This window comes from Pleurodeles waltl, chromosome 3_1 (genome assembly GCF_031143425.1).
Source record: "Pleurodeles waltl isolate 20211129_DDA chromosome 3_1, aPleWal1.hap1.20221129, whole genome shotgun sequence".
In the NCBI taxonomy this organism is placed as follows: Eukaryota; Metazoa; Chordata; class Amphibia; order Caudata; family Salamandridae; genus Pleurodeles; species Pleurodeles waltl.
This window is the reverse complement of record NC_090440.1, coordinates 1,655,564,084-1,655,588,260: the sequence shown is the minus strand read 5'-3', so window position 1 is coordinate 1,655,588,260 and position 24,177 is coordinate 1,655,564,084. Positions and strand designations below refer to the sequence as shown.

Sequence of the window (24,177 nt, the reverse complement as noted above, 5' to 3'; positions counted from 1 at the left end):
TTCGAAAGTATAATTCCCTAATATATAACATTTGAAGGAGTTGCCCAGTTGCAACAACGGTTATTTTGCTCAAGCATGTTAGATAGAATGTGTTGTGGTCATGTGGAAAGGGATAACCGTGGGTTTACCACGTGGAACGTTGACATTAATTGCAGCTGCAGGATTTAAATCTGGGAACAGGAAACAGTGTTGCTCTTTTATTATTGTTTATTCAGGCAGCACCCAGCAGAGGAGATTAGGCAAATTTAAGATGATGTCGATATTTTATAAAAGGTGTATAGTGTGCCCTTCTCCCATCCGGCATTACGGGATCAATGGTTCAGAAAGAAGAAAATGGAGACAGGGACATAGGAGCAAATGAATGCACATTGGAACAAGCATCGGAATTCTTGGTCATGTAGAAATCATACTGAGCCTGATAAATTCTATATAATGGATACAATTTACATAAGGAGGCTCCCTCATTATCCAGTCCCAGTTCCAAGGAGGAACCAGTGTTTATTTTACAGCAAGACTTCCCAATTTAGGCCATGTGTATCTAGACATTTATCTTTCATGTGTTGTGTGTGTTTTCCCTAACTTCATTTCATGTATTGCCAACACTGAGCGGTAACCAGGGACCAGGGCCAAGCAATTAGGTTTTTCAGAAGAAATAGAAACCAACAGTCTTGGCTTGTGACCCATTCCCTGAATGCCGCAGACACTAAAGTGGCCTGTTATTCCACTTTATGTTTTCAGTGCTCTGGACATCAAATAATCCCACACATTGGACCTTAAAGATGCTGTCTAAATGGTTTAGGTACTTCGTCTGTGAACCCCAATCTTGATGGTATTCATTAGTTTCATGACATTCTGATAGGCAGGTCTTTATGGTCCCATGGTACGGTGGGCGTTTCCTTTGTAGACCAGCATTTTCATGTGCATGTCATCATGTCAGGTGCATGTCATGCAAAATAGCATTTGCATAGTTGCATAATGTTCTGCTGGGCTATAGTATGACACAATATCGGACTTGTTATTTACTATATGTTGCACTGTTTCATGAGTCATATTATCCCTTAAGATGTAATTTTACACATTTTGCTGTTGGTTCCATTTTACTTATAGGACAACATTCTCGGGAAGTTGCAGGTGTCTGTACAGTATGTCCACATCATTTTATTGGCTAATAATTTCGCTTATTCAACTTTTCAAAAGTAGGTCTGATCTTTCCAATGCTTTTGCATTTTGGGTGGTGATGACCCTAAATGATTGAATGTTTAGGATGAATGGTGCACAACTGCGCTAATTAACGAGTTGGAATAGTGGTTAGCACAGTAGTCTGTGACATTCAAAGGTAATGAGATTCAAGCAGATGCGGTCCCCATGTAGCTGCTAGAAACTGGTGCCACAGGTGGACCATACAATATCCCACAATTGATTTAAAATGTTGTTTTTTTAATTAGGTAATTATTTTCACAAGTTGGCACCCCATTTGCCAAGTAAACAAATTCATGTACTAGGAACTTATAGGTAAGCTAAATATAACAGTTAGGAATATGCCACTTCAATCATGTTTAAAAGTGGAGCACAGGCACTTTACCACTGGTTAGCATGGTTAAAGTGCGCTGAGTTCTAAAGCCAGCAAAAGTGTGACATCCAGCAAAAGGTGAAAAACATGGGGTGACCATGCAGAAACGGTGGATTTCTTCCACCTATGCAGATCTGATTTGCCATTCTGAGACATCATCTTTAGCATTATTTAGAAAAAAAGCGCTTTTTAAAAATAATTGAAAATAAAAGTCCACTGAATCTGATTAGCTATATCTGAGTAGCCTAAGATATCAAGAATGAGGTCGGAGATCTGTTTTAATCATGCTTCTCTGGACTTGGAGCACTGCTTAGCCATATCAGTGATACAGAAGGATACGAGGTACGTACAGTACCGTTTGATGTTACGCAACCTTACCTGTTGGTTTGAGAGTTGGCCATTTGGTGGAATTAGGGGTTGATTAAGGGTGGTCTTCTTTGGAAGAAAGGGTCAATTGTTTTGGAACAGGCCCATTTTCTTTACAGATCTTTGGAACTCCTGATGGTTGTGAAGGTTTCTTATTAATATTGAGAGAATTCCAAAACGTAAAACTCTGTACACTAAAGCCATATTTCCTCCAGTGTTGTCCAGTTGTATTAAGAACCACTCTTTGTTGCCATATAGAAAAAGAGGGAGTAAATCACAGTTTTTTTTTTATTATTTTGATCTCGTTTTAAGGTATTCACATGCATAAAAGGGCCTGCCCTACTTTTCCTCTTTTTTCATGGAAACTTTTTTTCCCATGGTAATTTATTGCTCACAGTATATGATGATCGGTTTAATTTACCATTTCAGCCATTCTTTGAAAAGGGCATTTTGTGTGTAAGATGATTTTAACAGTGTTAGAAATGGGGTTACTGGTTGACTGGGGTTTGAGCTCTGGTCAGGCAGCCACCACAGTCCGAGTCAGGGTAAGGGTAAGGCGCAAGTGAACCCCAATTAATCTGTGCTCAACCACCTGGTAGCTTGTCACAGAGCAGTCAGGGTTAAGTTAAAGGTATTGTGTAGGGTGTTTGTGCATCGCTTCAAACAATAAAACTGTGAAAACACCACACAAAGATATCCCACACCAGGTTAGAAAAATAGAGCGTGATTTAATAAATGAAATAAGACCAAAACAACACAAATCCAATCAGTAGAACGCGTTGAAGAATTTTTATAGAAGAAACTGTAAAATATTGCCTAAAAGCCTAAGGTTTAATTTACAGTTTGGTGGATATGGGACGTCTGCTAAAAAAAATAGTGGAATTCCTGTATGCTCAACTCACCGTTCCCCTGCTCTGTTTAGAGCTGGTGAAAGCTAGTGAAGACTGTGTGGTCAGACAGCTTTGACTGATACCCTGTCCAACACTGTGCCATTGCTGAATATATGTCAGATCATCTACCCATTTTAAGGCAGACGTTCTGGAATACAGTTGTTCTGTTTAGGACCACCAGGGAAAGCATGGCGACCTCAGACAGGCAACCAAAGAAATGTATTCGCTTCTAAATGATGATCCCTCTGTATGTTCTCTTAACAGGGCATATTGGTTGATGTTGAATGCACTACATGTTTGTTATGCATTTTGCACTAGTTGAATATTGGTCTTGTATTCGGGTTCTGGTTCTGTAAGAAATCAGTCCAACATGTGATACAGGATCATATTATATTTAATCTTCGTATGATAGAACAGTGGAACCTTTGGTAAAATGTTGATCATTTGTTTCATACAAGGCTCTGTGGTTTATGGAAATCAATAAATAATATGCATAACGTTTTCCCTTTTTCTTCCTGTAGGATAAAATATTGTCCTGATTGCTCTGATTGATTTTTACTGGTCTTAAAATAACGTTTGTTACTGCCAGGTTATCACCTCTCTCAGACCTGCTGAGAAGTTTGAATAATATATTTGCCTCTTATAAACCTGTCACATCTTATGATGTTCTTACTTAGTTTAATGAGAAACTCATTTAACCAATTCACATTGAGCACCGGTCTAATTCTGCATCTCTTGATCAGACTATGCATTCCCCTAATGCCCCATGTTATTACCCAAATAATGTCTCTGACCAGTCTCGTCCGCCAAATCGGCCCTAAATTGTAAGAACTAGTGATACAGATCACTGCTTTTTCTAAGTTGGCCAAAAGAGTGTACTTCATTTTCACACCTCTTGAGGAGAGACTGGATGTTTTAAATTGTTACTACCGTCGTGAGTCACTGAACTAGTTAGTCTTAATCCCGCTCGTAGGCATACCGAAAATTCAGAGGAGAATTCCCTCTGTTTTGCTCCGTCCACCTCAGAATTGCTAGTATTATATAGATGTGATTCATGCGATCCCTTGTGCAAATCTGCCATAACAATTTGCCCGCTTCATATTTGTGCCAAGGACTGCACAACACACAAATCCCTGATTCTCCAGTGATACCATTAGGCTATTGATGCACAGTATGGGCTGCACAGATTCGTAGTAACCCAACCCTCCGTGCATAGGGGCTAAATGCAGCCCTTAATTTGTAATATAGTAAGTGCTAACGCCCAAGAGTTTTATTTCGAAACCCACGGGCATCGTGGAAGGTCGTGGTGCCGAATACCAGGGCTGCATAGTCTTGATTCCTGCCCGGTGCCGCTCTAATCAACACCAGGCACTCCTTTGCTCCTTATCTCGCTCTTTCAACTTCATTTTCGTCCCTGCTTTTTCCCTTTATCACTATTTTCAGTCTTTCTTTTCCTCCTTATATCCCCATTGTGTGTTTTTCTCTCTCTTGCTCTGGGTGATAGTCTGATAAAGGAAAATAAGTGTTGGTGTCCCCCACCTGCAACCACCGGCTCAAATTAAGCACTAATAGGTCATACACCCAAAACTTACGTGCAAAGAGGTTACTGCGGCCTATTTGGATACTCCGACAGAGACATTCTACGTTAATCGGGCCACCTACCCTCCAGTCATGTCTGCAGTGAGATTAAATCGCAAAAGTGTCTTCGTTTCTGCCTTTAGTATGGAAAGGTGCAGGGCACAGTCGTGACCTCCTGGAATCATCATCCACGATGACGAGAAGATACTGGACTGTGGGGATGGATCCAAAAAATGCGGAGACATCTTCCCACAGGTTTTGCAACATTTTAGAAAACAGCAGCAGCTTTTTCCAATCTGTGAAAGACGTGATGGGTTCTGCACCTTTTAGACTTGCTCGTGGAGGAATGGGAGCCATATCTTTTCTTTTAATTAATAGTCTCTTGATGGCACAGTGCTTCGTTGGCCTCCTAGACTGATTCAACAACCTGCTTCCTCAATGCCTGAGGAATAACTACTCAAATACTTCGGAGGATTAGGCAGTTCATGTGTTATGCAAGCTGCACAGGGACAAATCAAAATTATATAATCTCTTTCCTTCAGTTTGTAGCTTTCATTGTCAAAAAAACTCGCTGCTACTGAGAGTCAATTAATTCTGACATAGCTTTTACTTTGGGTTTTTCTTATGATATGCTGGCTGTATCTCTTTTGTTCAACTTTAAAGGACGAGTCTGTTTTATGGGGTCTCATATGCTTTTCAGTGATGGGAGACCTGGCGACCAGGATTTCTTTTTCTTCCTGGAAATAGTATTTTTTCTGCTCATTGCATTCCTAATAGGATAGGCAGTGGAGCACGAGGAGAATCAGGATCAGCCTCACGATGAGCCAGTTTCCCTCTAATTCTACAGAACTGTCATTCAAAAGCACTTCAGTGTGCGAAGCCGGGTTACAGTATAGATGGTTATAGTGATGTTTGATTTAAGTGTTTTAAAGCTAGCTTGACCCTTCTCGAGGACACTTCTTAAAATGCAATATTGATGCGAAACTCTCTTGCACAGCAATTGTAAAATAACTATGAACGAATCCAGAGAATATATATTATCAAGAGCTGGAGCTGCCATATTTTCAGGTAGCTCGAGAAGATGTTCCCGTATAGCGTAGAGAAAAAATATCACAGAATTGTGATTTCCATCTCATGCAGGGCATGCAGACTTTGAAAAGAGTGTCCACGTGTTTTTGCTTTATTTTCACACAGATAAAAGAATCACAATACTGTAGTTCAGACAATTTGGAATGCTTCTGATTTATATCTGTTTCCTTTTGACAAACATCTGCAGCATAACAGAGGGCGACAGATGTGCTGATCTTGCAAGATTATCCTTCCAGGTCCAACTTTCTGAAAACTGCCAGACATTTAGCTGTTGCATTGAATCCCCGGAAGGGGGGAGCACATTCTCTCTCTACCCCTCTTTTTAGGTCGAGCGCACAATTGGTTTGACCTGTTGTAATCTATATGTGGGCTTTTAACCACGCCCACCCATCACTTTCACTCGTTCGTGGGCTTGCCTTTAAAAATCCTTTATCATCACTGGTAAATGCTTTACGTTTGTCCCTCCTTGGGGCGTTTTTGTTACCGTCTTGCAGTCTGCCCCTGTTACATGGATAGTTGCCCGATTGCTGATATGTTTGAGTGCAAGCAAACTTCTTTTTCTTTTTGTGTCTTTCCTTCACACTCATGCTCATGGCGGCCATGGCGCTTGGAATTGGCTCGCTTATGTCAACTGTTTTACTTTTCATTTACAGTGTATGTGGCAAGAAAAGTCCAGTTAGGAATTTACAATGCTAATAGCTCTAACTCGAGGAAACGCGAGACCTGTTGCATTGCAAATGCTTGTTATTGTTTGATGCTACCGGCACTTGTCAACACATATGGATTTGTCTTCCCGATTTTTTATGACACCAAAAACATTAGTAGATACCAGTAAAGTGGATTTTTCCACCCACTAACTTGTCTTCAGAAAACCATTGAATTCTGCCCTACCTGTGGCTGGATGTTGTAAGGGATGCTACAAAAATGTGGAGCCACCTGTCTGAGTCCCCAATATACAACCTTATTTTGCTGTATTGCAGTTTACCTATGCTTTGGAAAACGTTTGGGGAACCGTTCCCCCTAAACAAGGTCTTCTGATGACAGTACCTCAAGTAAACCCATCTTGGGTTCAAATCTTATTAATAATCGGTAAAGAGCCAGTGTCCTCTTCAGTATGTATGTATGCGTATAGTCTTTCTATAGCGCCTATAGCATCTAGCCACATGGAAGCAGAGCACTTTGCAGTCATCATCTGACGACACCCCCGCACAGGAGGTGGGCAGCAATATACACACAGTAACCTCTTCACATGGAGTCTGCTGGTTGGTCCTCCATGCATGGAGAAGAAAACTGCCTTGTCTCCAGTGCTAGCCTCGGTTGTAGCACGTGCATGAGTAAAGTCACTCCGACGATGTGCCTTAAGTGATCCAGGATTTTGTCACTCTGAGACAATAACCTCGCATCAGCAGTCCTGGCATGGTGGGTTTCCGTTGTAAAACGATGGCTATATTTTGTGAGTGTTCCTACCCTACTAAGGATTGTCAACTAGGTGCCATCTAAACCGAGTTTACCCCCCCCCCCCCCATTAAATATCGGCAGAAGGTACGGGTTCTTAATCGTTGACTTGTAAATGCAACTGAGACACATGCTCTCTACAGAACAATGAAGATAACAAATGAAAGGGTGACTTTAGATTTTTACAAGCGAATTACATTCAAGTATCCACCAATAAGGTTATCAGCGTATTATCCGCGTGGAACATTTTTGTTCAAGCTTTGGGGTTTGAAAATAGATTTTGCAAACTTGTGATTAGCTGGTGACCCCTGCTGGTTGTTCAACAGAATACATATTTTCATAATAATATTGAAATACTAAAGTGAAAGTAGCCCACCGAATAACAGAGCAAGCACAATAAAAAAGGATTTACCTATAGATTTAAAGCATTTGACATGTCATTCGCATCTTTGACCTGAACAGATGTTGGTGGAAGTTACTGACCAGCATCCTCAAAGCGGTTTGATGACTCTCTGCTTCAGGTCTAGTTCAAAGTTTTTAAATCAAAACCAAGTGTCTGTATAAGTGAAGGTAGGGTCTTAACGTTTTTTTAATAATATTTGGCGCACACAGTGTTCTCGTTTATGCTCTTCACTTGGTGACCCGCTAAGATGTCATTATTAAAAACGTCCACAAAATGCATTAATATAAGCATCATAAAAAATAGGAAATCCATTGTTCATGGAAATGACCCATTGGATTTTATTGCAGAGTGAATCCTTTTTTATTTCTTATTTCCGTGCTGTGGGTTTATAACAAATATGTAGGGAAACTAAGGGCCTGATTTCGATCTTGGCGCACAGGGTTACTCTGTCACAAATGTGACGGATATCCTGTCCGTCGTATTACGATTCCATGAGATCCTACAGAGATTGTAATACAGCGGGCGGAGTAACCATGGCATTTGTGATCCAAATGTCAGCCAAGCTCGAAATCGGGCCAAAGTCTCACCAAGTTGTACAGAGTAGCAGTGTCTGGACCCAAAGAAGACTGAAGGCTGTTATTAGGAATATTACCAATTTTACGGCTTTCTTGAAAGCCATAAGAATGGGAAGCATCGAATGTGGTGCAGAAGGCCTTTCCACAAGTTGAAGTTGAGCATGGAGAGCTCAGTGTCCTCACTATGCTTAAATTGTGCAATCAGTATGACTCTAAAACACAGCTGCAGGAGTAGATGGTTTGCTGTTGGATATATGTTACAAGATATTCTCACCAAGGTACCTTTATATTAAGTGATACACGCTGTTGTCAAGCTAAAAAGGCTATTCTGCAGGGGCTGTCTGAGGTTACAGAGGCCTCATGGGAACAGGCGAGTTTGAGGACACTGAGAAATTGACTGAAAAGGATAGAGACCTGATGCAATGTACTGTTCAGCAAGTCTAAGTTATGATGCCAAGTTTGTGGAAATTTCGTGGTCATTATAGTTGAATAACACTGATTTCTTTAGGTAAAAAATGAAATTAAAAGCCTCAGACGGCCCTTGAGGTAATTAAACTTTTTATGCAAGTGAGAAGCCAGAAAAATAAAATAACCGCCATTTTAATCCTGTCGCAAATGGCAATGAGTGAGTGAGTGCAATGAGTGAGCCCAGCAAGCATTCTGGTGGTTGCCTTCCCTCGAGGAATTCACAGATTTGCTTCCCTCTACCCTTCTTCCTTCTTATTTCCTTCCTTCTCTCATCTTTGCTTCTAGCCATTCTCCACTACTTGTTCCATCCTTCACTCTCACCATACACCTTATATCTCTCCTTCCTTCCCTCCATCCCACTTTGCCTTTTCCTTTCCCCCATTCCCCACCCATACATCCTCCATCCTTCCATTCTAACGTATTTCCATTCTTCCATCCAATTATTCATCCATCTGTCTGTCCTTTTTTTCTTTAAATCATTCCATCCTTTGCTTCATCCATCGTCTGAATCATCCACTCTCCTCCCCAATTCGTTCTCTCTATCCATCCCTGCATCGATCCCTCAACTTCATCTATGTCGCATCTATTCATCTCAGTCCATCCCTTCTTCCATCTACCCATCTTCCATCTACCCATCTTCCTCTCATCCCTTCTTCCCTTCATGTGCTCTTTTTTCATTTGTTTCCCCGTCCCACAGCCCCACCATGCTATCCTCTTACAATGGTATGTAGGAGCTTCTGTTTGGAAACCAGCTCTCTCTGATTAAAGGAAAAGGCGCTTTAATAAACAAAACGTTAAATGTTTTAGTCAGTACTGATAAGTGCCATCCACCCACAGTCTGCTAAAGTCATGGGTTCATGACACACCTAGCTTCCCGTACTCTAAGGTGGATAAAGGAAGGTTTGAATAACCTGGAAAAACTAAATGAGTTTGCTAATTAAAATAATGATCTAATTTCTATAACGTTATTTTAGGTTAGAAGATAGCCTTTTTCTGTAATAGCTTCAGCAGTCTTCGCCATATTGAATTAGTCGAAAAGTTAGATGTTTGCCGTTGTTTCCAACTTTTTGTATTCGCATTCCTACCATTATGAAGCGTTGTGAATGAGGTGAAGATATTTGTGTTACATGCTTCTTCATAGACATGTTCAGGATCATCAAAATGCATACAGTTTTCACTACAGTGTGATATAACATAGACGTCTGTATGGGACTAGTGCAGACTAGTAGAAACACAAGCCAGGTAGCAGCCCAGATCAGTTGCCTCTAGGCCTCGTCTGGCAGTGTAATTCACTGAATGTCGCTCCACACCTCCGCATACCAGAACAATTCATGCGGGTGTGTTAGGGCCATAGGGCATGTAGAGAGTGAGATTTGTCTTAGCATGGCACTTCTTGTAGCGTGCCCAACGTTCTCGCCCTATATATTCATCATTGTAGTTACCTAGACATCTGTTTGACTTCTGTAGTGTCCATTCAGTGTCCTAGATTCGATTTGAATTTAGAGTTTTTTTTAGTTTTTTATTTTATCTGCTACAGTGAAGTCACCTCTTTACCCCATGGTGCTTAATTCAGTACGTGATCACAATCTTGTTTCACAATCAAACCTTATGTATTTAATTAATGATATGCAGCTTCTGTCATGTACTTTGTACTACATGTAAATTAAAGTTTGTTGCATTACATGAAAAAAAGACCAACAGATGTCTGATCTGATTCTGGTTGTTATATTAGTCTATCTCTGAAAGCACTTTTTGGCAGAAGTGTAGATTTAATTGTATGGTTCAAAATTGTGTTATAAATCTAAAGAACGTCCCTTCCTAAACCATTGCACTTTTAAGGTTGCCTGTTTCCTCCTATGGAATTCTTTTTCTCCAATCATTGCTAAGGATACAGAATATGCCGCTTTTTCTGCTTTTCAGGATGTAAGCATGACAAGTTCTTGGACCTTCTACTGTTTATGGCTTGGACAGATCTTCCTGCATAAGAACGATGCACTTAACTGCTGTAATACAAATATTTGAGCCCAAATGCACAATCAGCTGCATCTCGTGTGATGGTCCAGCACTGCATTCATTCTGCAACCTTTCTCTGTAGGAAGAATGCAGTTTGTCTGTCCGTATGAGCCTTGGAATAGAGGAAAGGCTTTCAACAATCTCTGGAACTATCCTCAAAGACATTCTGCCATCTTTAACCTGCAGAAAAAAAACACTCCATCTGACCATGCTGTCATGCACTCCACCTCCGTATTTTCAGCTTCTTTTTCAGCCTGAACTCTTACATCCTCATTTCGATGTTCTTATAGAACTGCAACTCATAATTTGCCAAACATCTTGGCCTACCTCAGAACTTTGATTATATATCAGTATTTTTGAACTGTGTTTTATTTAGGGCTGATTGTATTAGAAAACCTCAACTATGTAACTGGCCTGAGGGCGTGGCTAACTGGCCAAGATAGCAGACGCATGATTCTGCGGCTCCTCAACGGCCGAGATCTTATCCTGGCAATTCTCCCAACTTGGGTGCCAGTGATCCCTGAGACCGCAGGATAGGATGTCCCCTAGGAGGCGCCCCGCAGCTGCGTGAGCCCCGACACCCCTGTTAATGCCCAGCTGACTTGGGTCTGCTGGCAAAAATGGTGGCTGGGCCTGTTGAAGCCGAGTGAGGCCCAGGCTTTGCGAAACTGACTTCTGACTGAGGCCTACATCTGCACTAGTGGTTGAAGTGTGCTGTGCTGAGAATCACCAGCAGAAACCCCTAGGGCCTGGTAAAGGCCTTCCCTGCTGTGCATTCTGCACAGTATGAAGACCCAACAGTGCAGCGAGGTGAGCAGAGACTGGTGTCTGCATGAGAAGAAGCTGTGATGTGGCTCTAGGGACTGGAGGTGCTGGGACCTCGCCGAGCAGTAGATACTCCCCCCCCCCCCCCCCTCTTGGAGAGAATAGGGATTGCGGTGCCTTGGAAGTGGGGTGCCCTGGGCCCTTGAACGTAGGAGACGGCCTAACAAAGAGAGATCAGGGCACAACTTGGTGCCCGGCTCCTGACGGAGACACCCCAGTGGGATCCCGTGATCATGATACACTGACCCCGTAGCACATGAGATTTGGCCCAGTCTGAGCCCTGGTGGGCCTTTAGCTTACCCTTCTGCCTCGATAGCCAGTGGACACTTGAATGTGGAAGGGACTGGTAGGAGTGGCCAGAGGGGCAACTCCCCTGATCTGACCTGCAGTTAACCAATGCATCTTCTTCTGTTACGAAGCCCACCATTACTGAACTGAGCCTGGTGGCCCTCGCTGGGCATAGACTGCACAAACTACACATAGCGGAGCACTTATCCTCCCCCCATTCCAGAACTGCCCCCGTGAACAGGGGTGGTCCAACAAATCGCTGTTTGCCTCCTTGATGGCGTTGCTGCACTCATGGGTAAATTAAAGCTCTGGGTCTACAATCGGGACCGTTGGAGCCCACCCAAGACTCTGAATTGTGGCCAGAGGCCCGAGAACCACTGTTGCCTCCACTGCAGTTGCAACTGAATAGAATTCTGGAAGTCATTACGACAACAAGGCCAGCCTCCAGCACATGATCGGTAGTGTGTCTCCTGAAGTGGGGCATCTAGGTGTTGATCATCATAAATGCTCCAACAGGTTGAAGAATCCTGAGACTGGACAAGTTACAGCCTGATCAGCAGGCATTGAGACTACAGGTAGCAGACCTATCAGATAGGGTGCACGTGCTGGAGCGACGGGCCAAGGATGCAGAGGGTTGCAGCAGACGAAACAACATCATGATAGTGGAGCTCCCAGAGGGCACTGAGGCTGGTGATATGGTAACATTCTTGGAGGGATGGCTTCTTGAAGAGGCAGCCCTCTCGCAGTTGTTACCCTTCTTTGCAGTAGAAAGGGTGCGTCTTGTGTCCCCTCTGTCTTCTGCCCCAGGTCGCATATCCAGACCTGTAGTGGCCAGGCTGCTTCGCTACAGGGACAGAGACGTTCTGCTGCAGTGAGCAAGAAGCGAGGAGCCCACTTTGCACTTTGAATGAGGAACAGCAGGGTGTCCCTGTTCCCGGATTACACAGCTGTTGTGCCAAACCAGGAGAGCTTCATTAATGGAAGTGAAAATGGCACTGCATGCAGATGGTCTACAATATCCCCTGATGTTTCCATCTAAACTTAAAATTATCCTGCACGATACCACGCATTTCTACACGAACCTGTGGAGGTCTGAGAGTGGCTAGAATCCTATAGGACATGGAGTGGCTTGCCAGCAGAGCAAAGGACAGACCCTGCAACACAATGCAAAACCAAGAAACGCTCAAGCTGCGCCCGCAGCAGAGGGTCACTCAAAAAGCCAACCACATCCCAGGCAGACAAGGACCGAGCTGTAGCTCTTTTGGTGGAGGCAGAGCCTACAGGCTGAGACCATCTGAACTGGAGAGCAGTGACTCACAGGAACAGCACTCAATGGCACCATCTGTCTGTCCCCCATGTCTGATGACTCCGCCTTGGAAGGCAGCGATCTACCTGTAGTCATGCTGCAGACGGCGGAGGACCTACTCTGAAGGGGAGCTGGTGAGAGCAGGCGGGCCCTGCTGGCTGATTATCTGCCAACAGGAAAGGGCGGCAACCCCTTAGCTCCTGTGGGTAGTGGAAAAGCTCTATTGCCTGGACCGGTGTACCCTGCACGGAGATGCCATGGTGCTCTGGCGAGTGGAGCCCGTGGAGGGCACGTTACACGACATCCTGGCCAATAGAGGTGGGGGCTCCTCCCTGGACTGGATTCTTGATCGATACTGACCGTGTAAGGTTGTCTCTCACTTGGGCTGCTGCGAGACTGCTCTACAGCACGCCTGTCCCCTCTTTCCACTTGGCCGTTGGCTTGTGGCGTACGTTATTGGCCAAACTAATGCAGCCTACAATGAAAATCCCACGCCCTGAACCCCTACTAGCTGCAGTCCTGTCCTGCTGGTGCCATTGTGTCAGGCGTACTGGGGGAGGCAGCTGTACACCCCTGCCCTGCCGCCTGTCCTTCACAGTAGCACAGCTGGGCAACTGGATGGATTCTGGTTTTGTAATAGGGGAGGTCTGTTTTCATGGGTGTCCTGCTGCTCCTGGAAGAGATGACACACAGAGACCTGCCTCCAGGCCAGTTCCTGATATATACGAGGCACTGATACAGGCTTACAGAGACCTGTGGGATAATGGTGACTGGGAACACCAGACCCACAGGGTGCTTCAGTTACTAGTGAAGATGGGATCGGCCTGGCTCCTGGTGACTTGGTTTTACAGGGCATTAAATGAGATGGTGGGTAAGCCTCTCCCTGGATTCATAAGTGAGTGAGAAGCAGTGGTGGGTTGTGAGATCCCGAAGCCTGAGTGACTCAGGATGCTAGCGTATCACCGCAAGGTGTCAGGAATACACACCGGAAAGACATCCAGTTTAACTACACCCAAGTGACATATCTGACACCGTACAGAATACGACCCATCTACTAGGTCGAGCCACAGGAATGTCGATGCCTGATGTGCGCACCTGGACGCTGACTTTTGCCACATGACAAGGGGATGCCACTGCTTGCAGGATTACTGCATCATGGTCCTGGACAAATTGAATGGATGTAGCACCATCTGGGCCTAAACCCCTGCCACGGCCACAAGGCGGCTAGGCAGACTTAAGCCAAGGCCCTCGCCTCCAACCCTGCATACCCTCCCCGCCTGAGTGTCCTCTTCACACTTTGCTGCCCTTAGAAGTGAAACACTGAGTTCTTGAGAAAATTGTTTGGGGGTACTTTCCCACTTTATCGTTCTCTTTGCTTCCTTTTTCTTTTTTGGGCTAACGTTTATCTGGCAACTTGGCGAAATGCACTGATGGGAACCATTTGCCATTGACTACTGTATCCCTACAAGCAGGGGTAACCCTAAGGTAGATATTATGCTCCAGACCCCCAGGACTACCGTCTATACTAATGTATACTCAGACTGTTTGTAAGATACACTGTACTTAATATGCCACAACCCACGGGGATGTAAAACGCTTCCGGTAACTGCCTGGCTTTGGAACACAACCTGTATTGATGTGCCCTTGTATCAACAGCAATTCAATTGTAAGCAAATGGTCATGTATGAGAATGATAAAATGTCAACGAACACAGTTTAGAAAAAACTATGCAACTGGCCTGGCCGTGCTGCTTAGGATTCCTGCTCCTATTTTCTGTTGGGCTACAGGAGATGGATTCTCTGAATAAATTGTGGGTTCCATGGGTTAAATTGTGGGTTGACATATTGCTTTTGATTCTTCTGCTGGTATGCAGAAGAAGAGGTGATATATACCCTCATGCAGCTGTTCTAGTTGATGGTTTGAGGGATGTGGTTAGTCTGGATCTGAAGGGGCTTGGCCTGTCCTTCAGAGGCAGTGGTAATGTATTAATCCTTCCAGACTGAACCAACCTGATAACGATCTAGATGTTCTGTGCCGGAGGGCAGAACTATTTAAAACTCAAAGGTTGTGGTTGCACTCTTAAATGTTGCACCAGTCCTCCTGTAATGCCTGATGAAAGTAATGCGAGCATAACTGATAACAGGAAGACGGAGATAGGACTGTCTGCAAAGGGGCACATGTTAACCTATGTTTACAATGTGACTTTAACTTTTTTTTAACTATCTATTTATAAAAATGTGCTACCTAGCACCTGTGGTCGCCAACATAATGGTTTCATTGATGTGCTTATGCCTATATCACTAAACCCTGCCTTGCATAAGACAAGCTCATTACAGGCAGACATCCATCCCTGGTACCATCATAACTGTAGGGAAGTGTTTTTATCCGCATAAAAGGGATGGTATGAGTGCATTTAGAATGGCCTGCGAGAATTAAATTATGTTTTCGCTGGTTAGAATCTACGGAGGCTAATGATCATCATGCCGTTTTGCAACTTTTCATACATTGTTGCAGAGAAACTGATGTCAAACTAGAGCTACGTATCATGGTGAAAATGTTGTTTGTACTTCTGTTGCCTCTATGTCAACAAGAGTCAAATTGTAACACCTGTTGAAGAGGACATGAATTCATTGAGTTTTCAGGGAGGCTTTTAGAAGCTTCTTGCTAGGTAAGGTCTATACTGCTGCCAAGCGCCAGAAAACTAGTAGGCCTCCAGATTTTGACAGAATACTTTCTCATTCTTTAAGTCTATACCAAAAATGTGGGCCCCATACATACTGCAACTGTCCAGTGCCATATGAAATGTGCCTCCTTTTCTCAATCCTGACTTGGGGCAGATATAATAACTATTTGTAAGAAATGTTGCAGGAATGATCCAGCAAATTAACGCCCAGTCAAAATCCTTGGTAAATCTTACAAGAGCAGACCCTGGGCCACAGAATGTATTACGTTTCTCAGTGTCTGGTCTGGCAGGATTCAGTGGGCGAAGAAAAATATATTTATGTTATGTTAGTTGAGCTTATGTTTAGATTACACAAGGTATCAAGACATCTTCTCTGGAAAGCAATGAAAACCATATCTTAATTACATAACGGTCTAATTCGTCTACATAAGTGCAGCTTTTCCAAAATAAGATGGGGCCCTGGCAGAGAACCAACATAGCCTTCTCCTGTTATCCACGATGCACATCAATATGCAGAATATCTACAGGACTGTATCAATGATGCACCCATTTCTTTTCATCAGGTATTTTTTTTATCATTTGTAATGGAAAAAAACAGAGCACCGAAAAAGACACACACCCACACACACACACCCACACACACCACACACACACACACACACACACACACACACTCTATGAACAACAAATAAGCAATAGGACAGTCCTAGGATAACATGATAGCGGGATCAGCTGCAGGTAAAGCTGAGATATAAAAGTATTCCCAACGCAGATCGCACATTGTTGTGTGTTTACATGGCCATTCTCTCATTTGGTATATTGGTGCCTCCAGCTCAGAAAACATATTCATGCCTCTCAGTTGTTCTGTTGCCTAGAGTGCCGCAGGACTCGCTTTGCTAGGAGGTAGCTCTTATTGACTAGAATTTTAGTGTTAATAGCAAGATCCAAATAATTTTTTAAACCTTAAAGGAGAGCCATTGGATTGATGTCAGTTGACACCTTCAACTGTAGATAACATGCTGGTCGTCTTCTTCAAGTATCCATAGCTCACCCGCCATCTCCACTCTGTATGGAAAAAAAATCTCATACTTGGTGAAAACACCTCAGGTAGTTCAGGTGCTTTTGAATGAAATATACCTTTTGTGGGTAACGAATTCGATCAAGTTATGCCTAGCTGACAAGGCTATATCCTGATGAGGTGTCTTAGCCACCGTACACTGCTCTCATGAGTAAGGGCTCCCACATCCATTTCCCATTTTGTCTCTGATGAATATAAGAGGTTTGGTGCAGTGATGATTATGGTTCTATACCTTTTTGACACTCCTTTCCTTCTAAGACTCTCAAGAGTGTGCTTAGCCAGAAGAGGGCTTTTGTCAGGAACAACCCGTGAGCTATGGAAGTGAGGCTAGGGCTATGGTAAGATGCAGGTATTTATAGAACTATTGGCCTGATTTCGATCTTGGAGGAAGGGAATAACGAGACGGATATCCCGTCCGCCGTATTGTGATCCCAATATATCATAAGGGGATCATAATATAGTCAATGGGATATCAGTTACGTTTGGGACGGAGTATACCCTCCACCCAGATCTAAATCAGGCCCTACGCCTTTTGAAGGTCATACGTAGGTAGGTAGCCATATGCTTCATTGTGATCTCTCACTCAGACATATCCCTAAACTGGCCATAGCTATCAAGTCCCCGGAGCAGAATACCAGCAGGCTGACACATCTCCCAGCCAAACATGGAACCATTACGGGGTCTTCCTGGTTAGGCCACAAACCCACCCAAGTCCTTAAAGTGTTCTGCACCAATAAGTGAGCACCACACTGTGGCCAGTGGAAGGTCTTACAATCTTTGACCCTGGTACAAAAGACCTAGCAGATTGGCATTCTTAAACAGGGTATCTTCAACCTTCATGCTGAGAGCCTACAGTCGCCAAACAATAAGTCAGTCACCATGATAATGTGGCCAGTCCACTAATACAACAAGACATCAGTAATTCCCAGGCCATTGGCATACTTCACTGACAGTATTTATCTAGCTTATCTTGAGAATGCCATCCCTTCACGCCTTCAGCCCCACTGAAATGGGCACATCATTCCCACTATTGTCCTAAAGAATGGCTCTGGGACCTCAAATGTCTGTCAGTCCGTATGAGATATTTGAAGCCTATCCCAGTCCCATATATCCACCCTAAGGGACTCATGAATAGGAACTAATAGAGACCAATACCTGAGCAATTTGCAGGGTTCCAGAGCCTATTAATTCTCGATCATTCTTCATTTCCGCAACCAATCTGTCTGTCTTTTCTCTTGCGGACAGGTAATATAGCATCTTTCTCTCCTTGTTTCCTAATTATTATGTCCTGTTGTGTGTGGACATCCTCTTCTTAACAGCACTCAGTTGTCTGTTTTGGCTTACTCTCTGCTTACTCTCAATCTGGCACATTATCTGTTCCTCCCTAGTGTTGGCATACTGTTTTTCAGTGTCTAACAGGACCCCCTGCAACCCAGCTGTGGCCACCTCCTTATCTACCTGTTCTGCAAGTGGGCCATCCCCTTAACTTGGATCACTGCCTTAAAGGAGTCCCGAAAAACTGGACCAAACCTTTTTTTTTTCACTGAAAGTAGTATTTGCAGAAATTCAGTAAATTTATCATCCATGAGTCTCAGTTCAGTCATTAGTCAAAATCCACTGTGCCCCCATCTTGGTCGCAAGTGCCAGCTCAACTTAGCATGGTCAGGGATGCTCTGTGCTAGAATCTGGACTCCTGACATATAGTACAGCTCCGATCTGAGTGTTAAGTAGTAATCACATATACTAAGGTTATGGTAGGCAAATTCCTAAAACATATGTCTTCTACCTAGGATGCCAGGAGCACCATGTATCTCTAAGTCCTTGGGCCCAGTATTGCAGCACAAAGCCTCGAGATGCCTTACTTGCTCTTGAGGTTTGACAGTACAGACTGTATCTGTTACCACGTTAAAGTGACCCCAACCCCACAAAAGAATGACACCCTGAGGGGTGTGAGCTGTTAAATCAGTCAGTAACCGCAGGATCGTTTTCACGATATGTGGGAAGGCATGCACATCAATGAGCATCTAGAGGTGTTCCTGAAGGGCCTCCAATACTACAGTGCATTTACCAGGACCTATGAAGGAAGGCGTTTGTGACCTCAATGGGTAACAATTTCTTAACAAGTATGGCCCTCTCCATTAGGCTGTTAGTCAGGACCACTTGCAGGACACTCGCAGTACCATAACTACCCAAGAAATGGCACTTGGTGCTACGGAGAGGAGTGTCCTGTAGCATAACCATCTCTGGTGCACACATCCTCTTCATATATTGTAATATGGTACCCCATTTAATCCTGCACCCAGTTCATTGATGTTCCATATTAACACTCAAAACTTATTTGATTCTCGCATGTTGTAAGCATCAGTCATGCCTATTGCTGGGATTTTATCACCAAACCCTGTGTGACGTTTGAATAAAAAAGGAAAGAACGAACGGTTCAACTAACCTTCCTCCCCCCCACGAAGATCCCTCTCACTGCAACCCCACCCTACCCTACCTCATAAGCATATGTCTTCTCCCCTGAAGAACCCTCCCACTTCCTCCTCACCCTACACATCAGCCTCAGAAGCATCTGTTTCCCTTGTTCGGCTTCATATAACCTAATCACCAGTTATTGGAGCTGACATCCCCTTGTCATCTGACTATAAGGGAGTGGGGACAGAAAATGTAGCTGGTATTTTTGCCCTCCAGCCCAAAGGTTTGGGAGAGACCAGAAGGAGGGCGGAGTACTCAATTCATTTGGGAAGCGGAGATACAATTGGAGATGAATCTCACTGTCAGCTGGGGCATGCTTGGGTAAACCTAATTAATTAGCAGCCCCAGCAGCATCTTCGGTGGTTCCCACAAAACATCTGTTTATCAGAAAGCTGATCACACTATGGTCATTTTCCAGTTTTTGCCCTTTCTCCTTTGCTTTGTTTCGTTGTGATGCATCTCTGGGGTAGTGTATCGACCTCCACTAAATCCAGACATCGGGCCCCTAGTGTTCCACAAGCCAGTCCCAGAAAACTTGATGAGAAACAAATACTATATAAATACTGACTTGTCCCTGAGTTTAGCCAGGAACAGGCATCAATACTCCAAGTGCATCACTCTTCCATTCTTTACATCTTCAGGTGGCCCCTGTTGCTGGTGAACAAGGCAGGTCTAGTCCAGAAAGACCATGAGCGTAGATGATACAAACATGATCTGTTCAAAGGCTGCATCTCATTTTCTCTGTGGTTGAGCAGTCTAGCAATGACAGGTCATGGAGGCGCTCCGGAATTTGGGAGTTGGGGGAGCCTAGACTAGGTCTGTATGTTTTTGCTCCATTATAAAGCAAGTTGTCAGGCTGTCTGTTGGGATCCAGGTACAAATACAGTTTTCAGGGAACTGCTAAGGACTTAGGTTTTCGGCCCCTGAGTATCCCCAGGATACAAAGTATGTTGCTGTGCATTTTTCCCTCTGCATCTTCTGCCTTTTCCAAAATTAATGTGGGGCATTTGTGTTCCTTTCTGAATAAATGGGTGGGGCTGTTTGGCTCTGAGGTAGAATAGCCCAGTGGCGATTATCATATAGGGACGTTTGAAAAATATTCAAAAGTATTCAGATTAGAGAGACAGTGTATACATTGATGTTCAATTTGTATATGACACCAAATAAGCAATGACAATGTAGATACCATGTGTTGACATTAATGCTGATTGAAGGGGACTGGTGGTTTTGCCTGGTGATCCAGTCCTATTGGAAGGAAGTGCTAAGTTTTATCAAAGGGACCCTGTTCTGATCTAACCTGACCGATCTCGCCATAGTAATAACAGAACTGAAGACACACAACATGAGAGACATGACAAATAATGATTAGAGACTAACGTTGTATAGGTGTTTATTTTTATATCTTTGTTTTGCTTTTCACATTAACAATATAACAACAGTGACACAATGTTATACAAGGTATATTTACCATTCTTAAGAGCAGAGTTGAATAAATAAACAGGTTTTTGGCAATGTATATAGCGATCGTAATATTCCAATGCAGTGTTCCTATTTCTATACCAAAACCGAATGTCTAGGGACACCAGATTTTTGTATGTTTGTGGGGTCAGTCTCTCGAAGGTATATTAATCTTTCATGATAGCTCATCATTCCCATCCTCAGGAGTCATTCGTGCGCGGTTAGGATTATCAGAGAGACCCAGTGCTTTGCAGTGAAGCATTTGCCTAATAAGAAGTTCGGAGTAATGATATGTTTTGATGGTGCTAAACAAGAAACCTGCAGACAGCTACTTGGGTCTTTTTAATAAAAAAACAGAAAGGCTTTGTGAACAAATGAGCCAAAGACTACAGCAATGACAAGTTAGCGCAGAGTGGATGAGTAAGAGGCTGAGCGGTGCATAACTAATATTAATAGTTGTTCTTCATCTCTACGGTTGAGGAGCGAAGGTACATCACATATTGGCTGGTGTGAAAACTGCAGCAGCAAACTAGGAGTCTGAGAGATACAAAGCTGATGACTAATGCCCCAGTATACTAATGGTAGTACCAGCAGTAATCAATGAGGTTGTTAATTGCAGTTAACAGGTTTTTCTGAGAGGCCGCTGTCAGTTCATCGATAGGGGACTTAGTTGAGTTTGCATTGCCACCTCAACTGCAGGTCAGATGGTTTCAGAGATTTTATACTGCAATCTCAGTTTTCATCCATTATTTTCAAGCAAAAAAATGCAATAAGTGTGTATATACTTGGTATAATTCAAGCTGATTATTTTTTATCTTGACAGAACCTAAAGGATCTGGAGGAGGAGGAGGTGGTGGTGGTGGTGGAAGCCTTGGTGGTGGTGGAGGTGGCAGCAGTGGCCCTGGTTTTGGTGGTGGTGGAGGACCTGGTTTAGGAGGATTATTTCAAGGAGGAATGCCAAAACTTAAATCAGCAGGCAGCAGAGGAAATGGTAAAGTAGATTCGTATCTGTTTTCTCTACCTGTTAAAATGCCAGCTTTCAGCTTGCAGTGGTAATGACATATTTTGTGCCTTACATGATCATGTTTTGTTGCTTTATTATCATAATTCACATCACACTGTCGTTCTGTAGCTCTCACTGCAGTGTCTAGCTCAACCAAATGTGTAATTTCATGTATGCCATTTAATAAGGAAAGCTGTGAGTAGTGGAAAAAAAAGAAAAGTACTGCAATGACTGCCAGCTACATCGGCTACTCCATTCGTCGCTCAGCACCTTGGAAGCAGCCCCTCTTGCCCTTCAAGGCCTGCATGCACGTTCTTGCCTCCCTCTGGCAGTTCCCTCCCAACTATGTTCTCCTATCCACCCAGGAAGCTGGGGTGGATGTGAGCAAGAGGCTGGGTGTTGAGTGTTCTGCAGCCCAAGCCATTGCAACAGGAACAAAGGGTGCAGCTTGTGTCCACGTATTTGAGTAGTACACTGCTGTCAAACACTTCGCAATCAGCAGCACCATGGTTACCCACTTCTCTCTGCCATACTGTGGAAAATAAAACCAACAAGAGCGTTTAGTGGCTGGTGGCCCACGTTTGTACCTGCCAGCCAAATTGTGTAATTTTCTGCCGGTCAGCCTCCCAGCCGGCACTCCAGCCTAGTCCCTGAGCTTCTCCTTGTGCCGATGGATCAGCCTGTATGTCTGTGATCCTCAAGCAGATGAAGTGTGGTGAGTAATGCGTGCTGTGAACCCTGTTGTAGCTTTCTTTGCAGTGACTCTTAACCGGTCCGCTTTTCCTGTAGTACCCAAACATGATGCGTTTCTAATACCAAACTGCTTGCTGCATAAATCTTGACCTGCTACCCAAGCAGCCCCTCCCAATCAATTTCATATCTGCTTCAACTTGCTTTTTTCTATTGATACAGTTTCAAGCGCTGCTTCCAAGGTGCTAGTGCAGCTCGCCTCACTTCTCCCAATCAAAAACATTTATGATTTCTTCACACAAACTGAATGCTGCTGCATTCTGAAAGCTGATCTGTAACTCCAGCAGGCTTGCAGCAGACCTTTTCTGTTTTTACTGCGCTAGACACATGAATGGACGTGGTGGTCACCTGGATTGTTGCATCAGTAATGCAGTAGGTTTGACACATGCCCAAACTGCCCTCTCTGAAGAAAGAGAGGCACTGAGCCACGTTTTTCAGCCACACACTGAGGTATGGACGGCAACATCATGCCAGGCAGTTAAAGGTACTTTGGTAAATTCTGGTTAAATGTGTGGCTTTTGCAGTGGTCAGCATTCACCATGGACACATGCAGCTCAGTATAGCACTCATCACAAAGGGTTTACAAAATAGGGGGCTCATTCTATTACATTTGTAACCAGGCCTGTCTATACCCACCCATCTAGCAAAGGTCTCTGCTGGAACTCTTTGGGGAAACAAACCTCTGCCTCGTCAGAGGTATAAAAATGGTTGCTCTCTTATATTCATCTGCAGCAATTACTACTATTGAATGGGGCGAAGAGCTTATGTAATTAGCCCACTCATTTTCTGCACCTCCAAATAGTTGTGTTACCATTAAAAGCCTGACTTGCTTTTTGCAAACTCTGAGAGCCCCCCCCACCCCCATGTCCAAATGAGGTCAAAAAGCGTTTTGCATCAGTCTCGATTGATTATAGCATACCCCACTGTCTCAGGGGTGGGACCCTATCTCCACAAAAATGTAAAGACAACAGCTACCCTAAGGATAGAACTCTCTGCATAATTCTGGTGGTGTACTAGAAATGCTGTCTCATTACACACCAATAAACTAGAGGTCCAGGTGGTTTGCAAGGGATAAGGAAATAATGGGCAGTCCTAAACAAAATAGGTAGAGGAATGTAGAAGAATCACATCACCTTGGCCTGAAAGACCTTTCCACCCCAGTCATAACACTCCTATGCACCTGCTGCCATCTCGTTGTGGTTGATAGCAATTTCCATCCTCCCTGCTGAAAACGTATTTATAGAATGTGAAATTATTTTTATACCTGCTCAATGTATTACCTATGCCTTTGAATTATTGCACACTAGCACACTTTGTGTGCGTGCAGCCATTTTGTTGTACATTGCACCTTTAGCCTGACAGTTCAGGTAAACCTAACCTCATTTTGAAGCTAACATAGCCAAGCAAGAACTGCATGTTTAATGAAGTTCGCTTTCTATCGTAATCCATTATATCTTTTTCTCAAGGTCTTCTTGCTTTCTTTTCACAAGAAGAACTGGGCACTGGTCGTTAGTGTCTCTCTTGCGTTTTGGTTGAATCACGTGTTCTTTTCTCTGCTTACTCCATTGAAGAATATATATATAAAGTAGAGTCAAAATCTCCTGAAATTAGCATTTGATGGTTCAGTTGTTAAGAAGATGAAACGTGAGTCCGTTCACTTTCCAAAACGCACTTAAAATATTTTAATAGCTAAATGGTTATATTCAATGTGTTGGACTTTTTTGAACTTTTGTGTCTGTTTTTTTTCACACCGGATACAACCAGAAAAATTGCTAGACAGTCCATGGCATTCAGCTGTACAATGAGAATCACGAGGCCTAATTCCATGAATCTGACATAAATTGACATAAACACTGAACGACAGCAGCTTCTTTCTGGCAACTGCAATAAAAATACGCCACCCA

At 43.6% G+C, this 24,177-nt stretch overlaps 1 protein-coding gene across 8 annotated transcripts in view; it reads left to right on the top strand.

Annotated features, from left to right (window-relative positions):
* The window catches only part of WIPF1 (WAS/WASL interacting protein family member 1), a 462,168-nt gene that overhangs the window by 288,292 nt on the left and 149,699 nt on the right, over positions 1-24,177 (top strand). For all 8 annotated transcript variants that reach the window (XM_069225386.1, XM_069225384.1, XM_069225379.1 and 5 more), the window contains one exon: positions 21,344-21,511. In XM_069225386.1, coding sequence (XP_069081487.1) covers positions 21,344-21,511 — 168 coding nt within the window. The remainder of the gene's footprint in view (positions 1-21,343; positions 21,512-24,177) is intronic.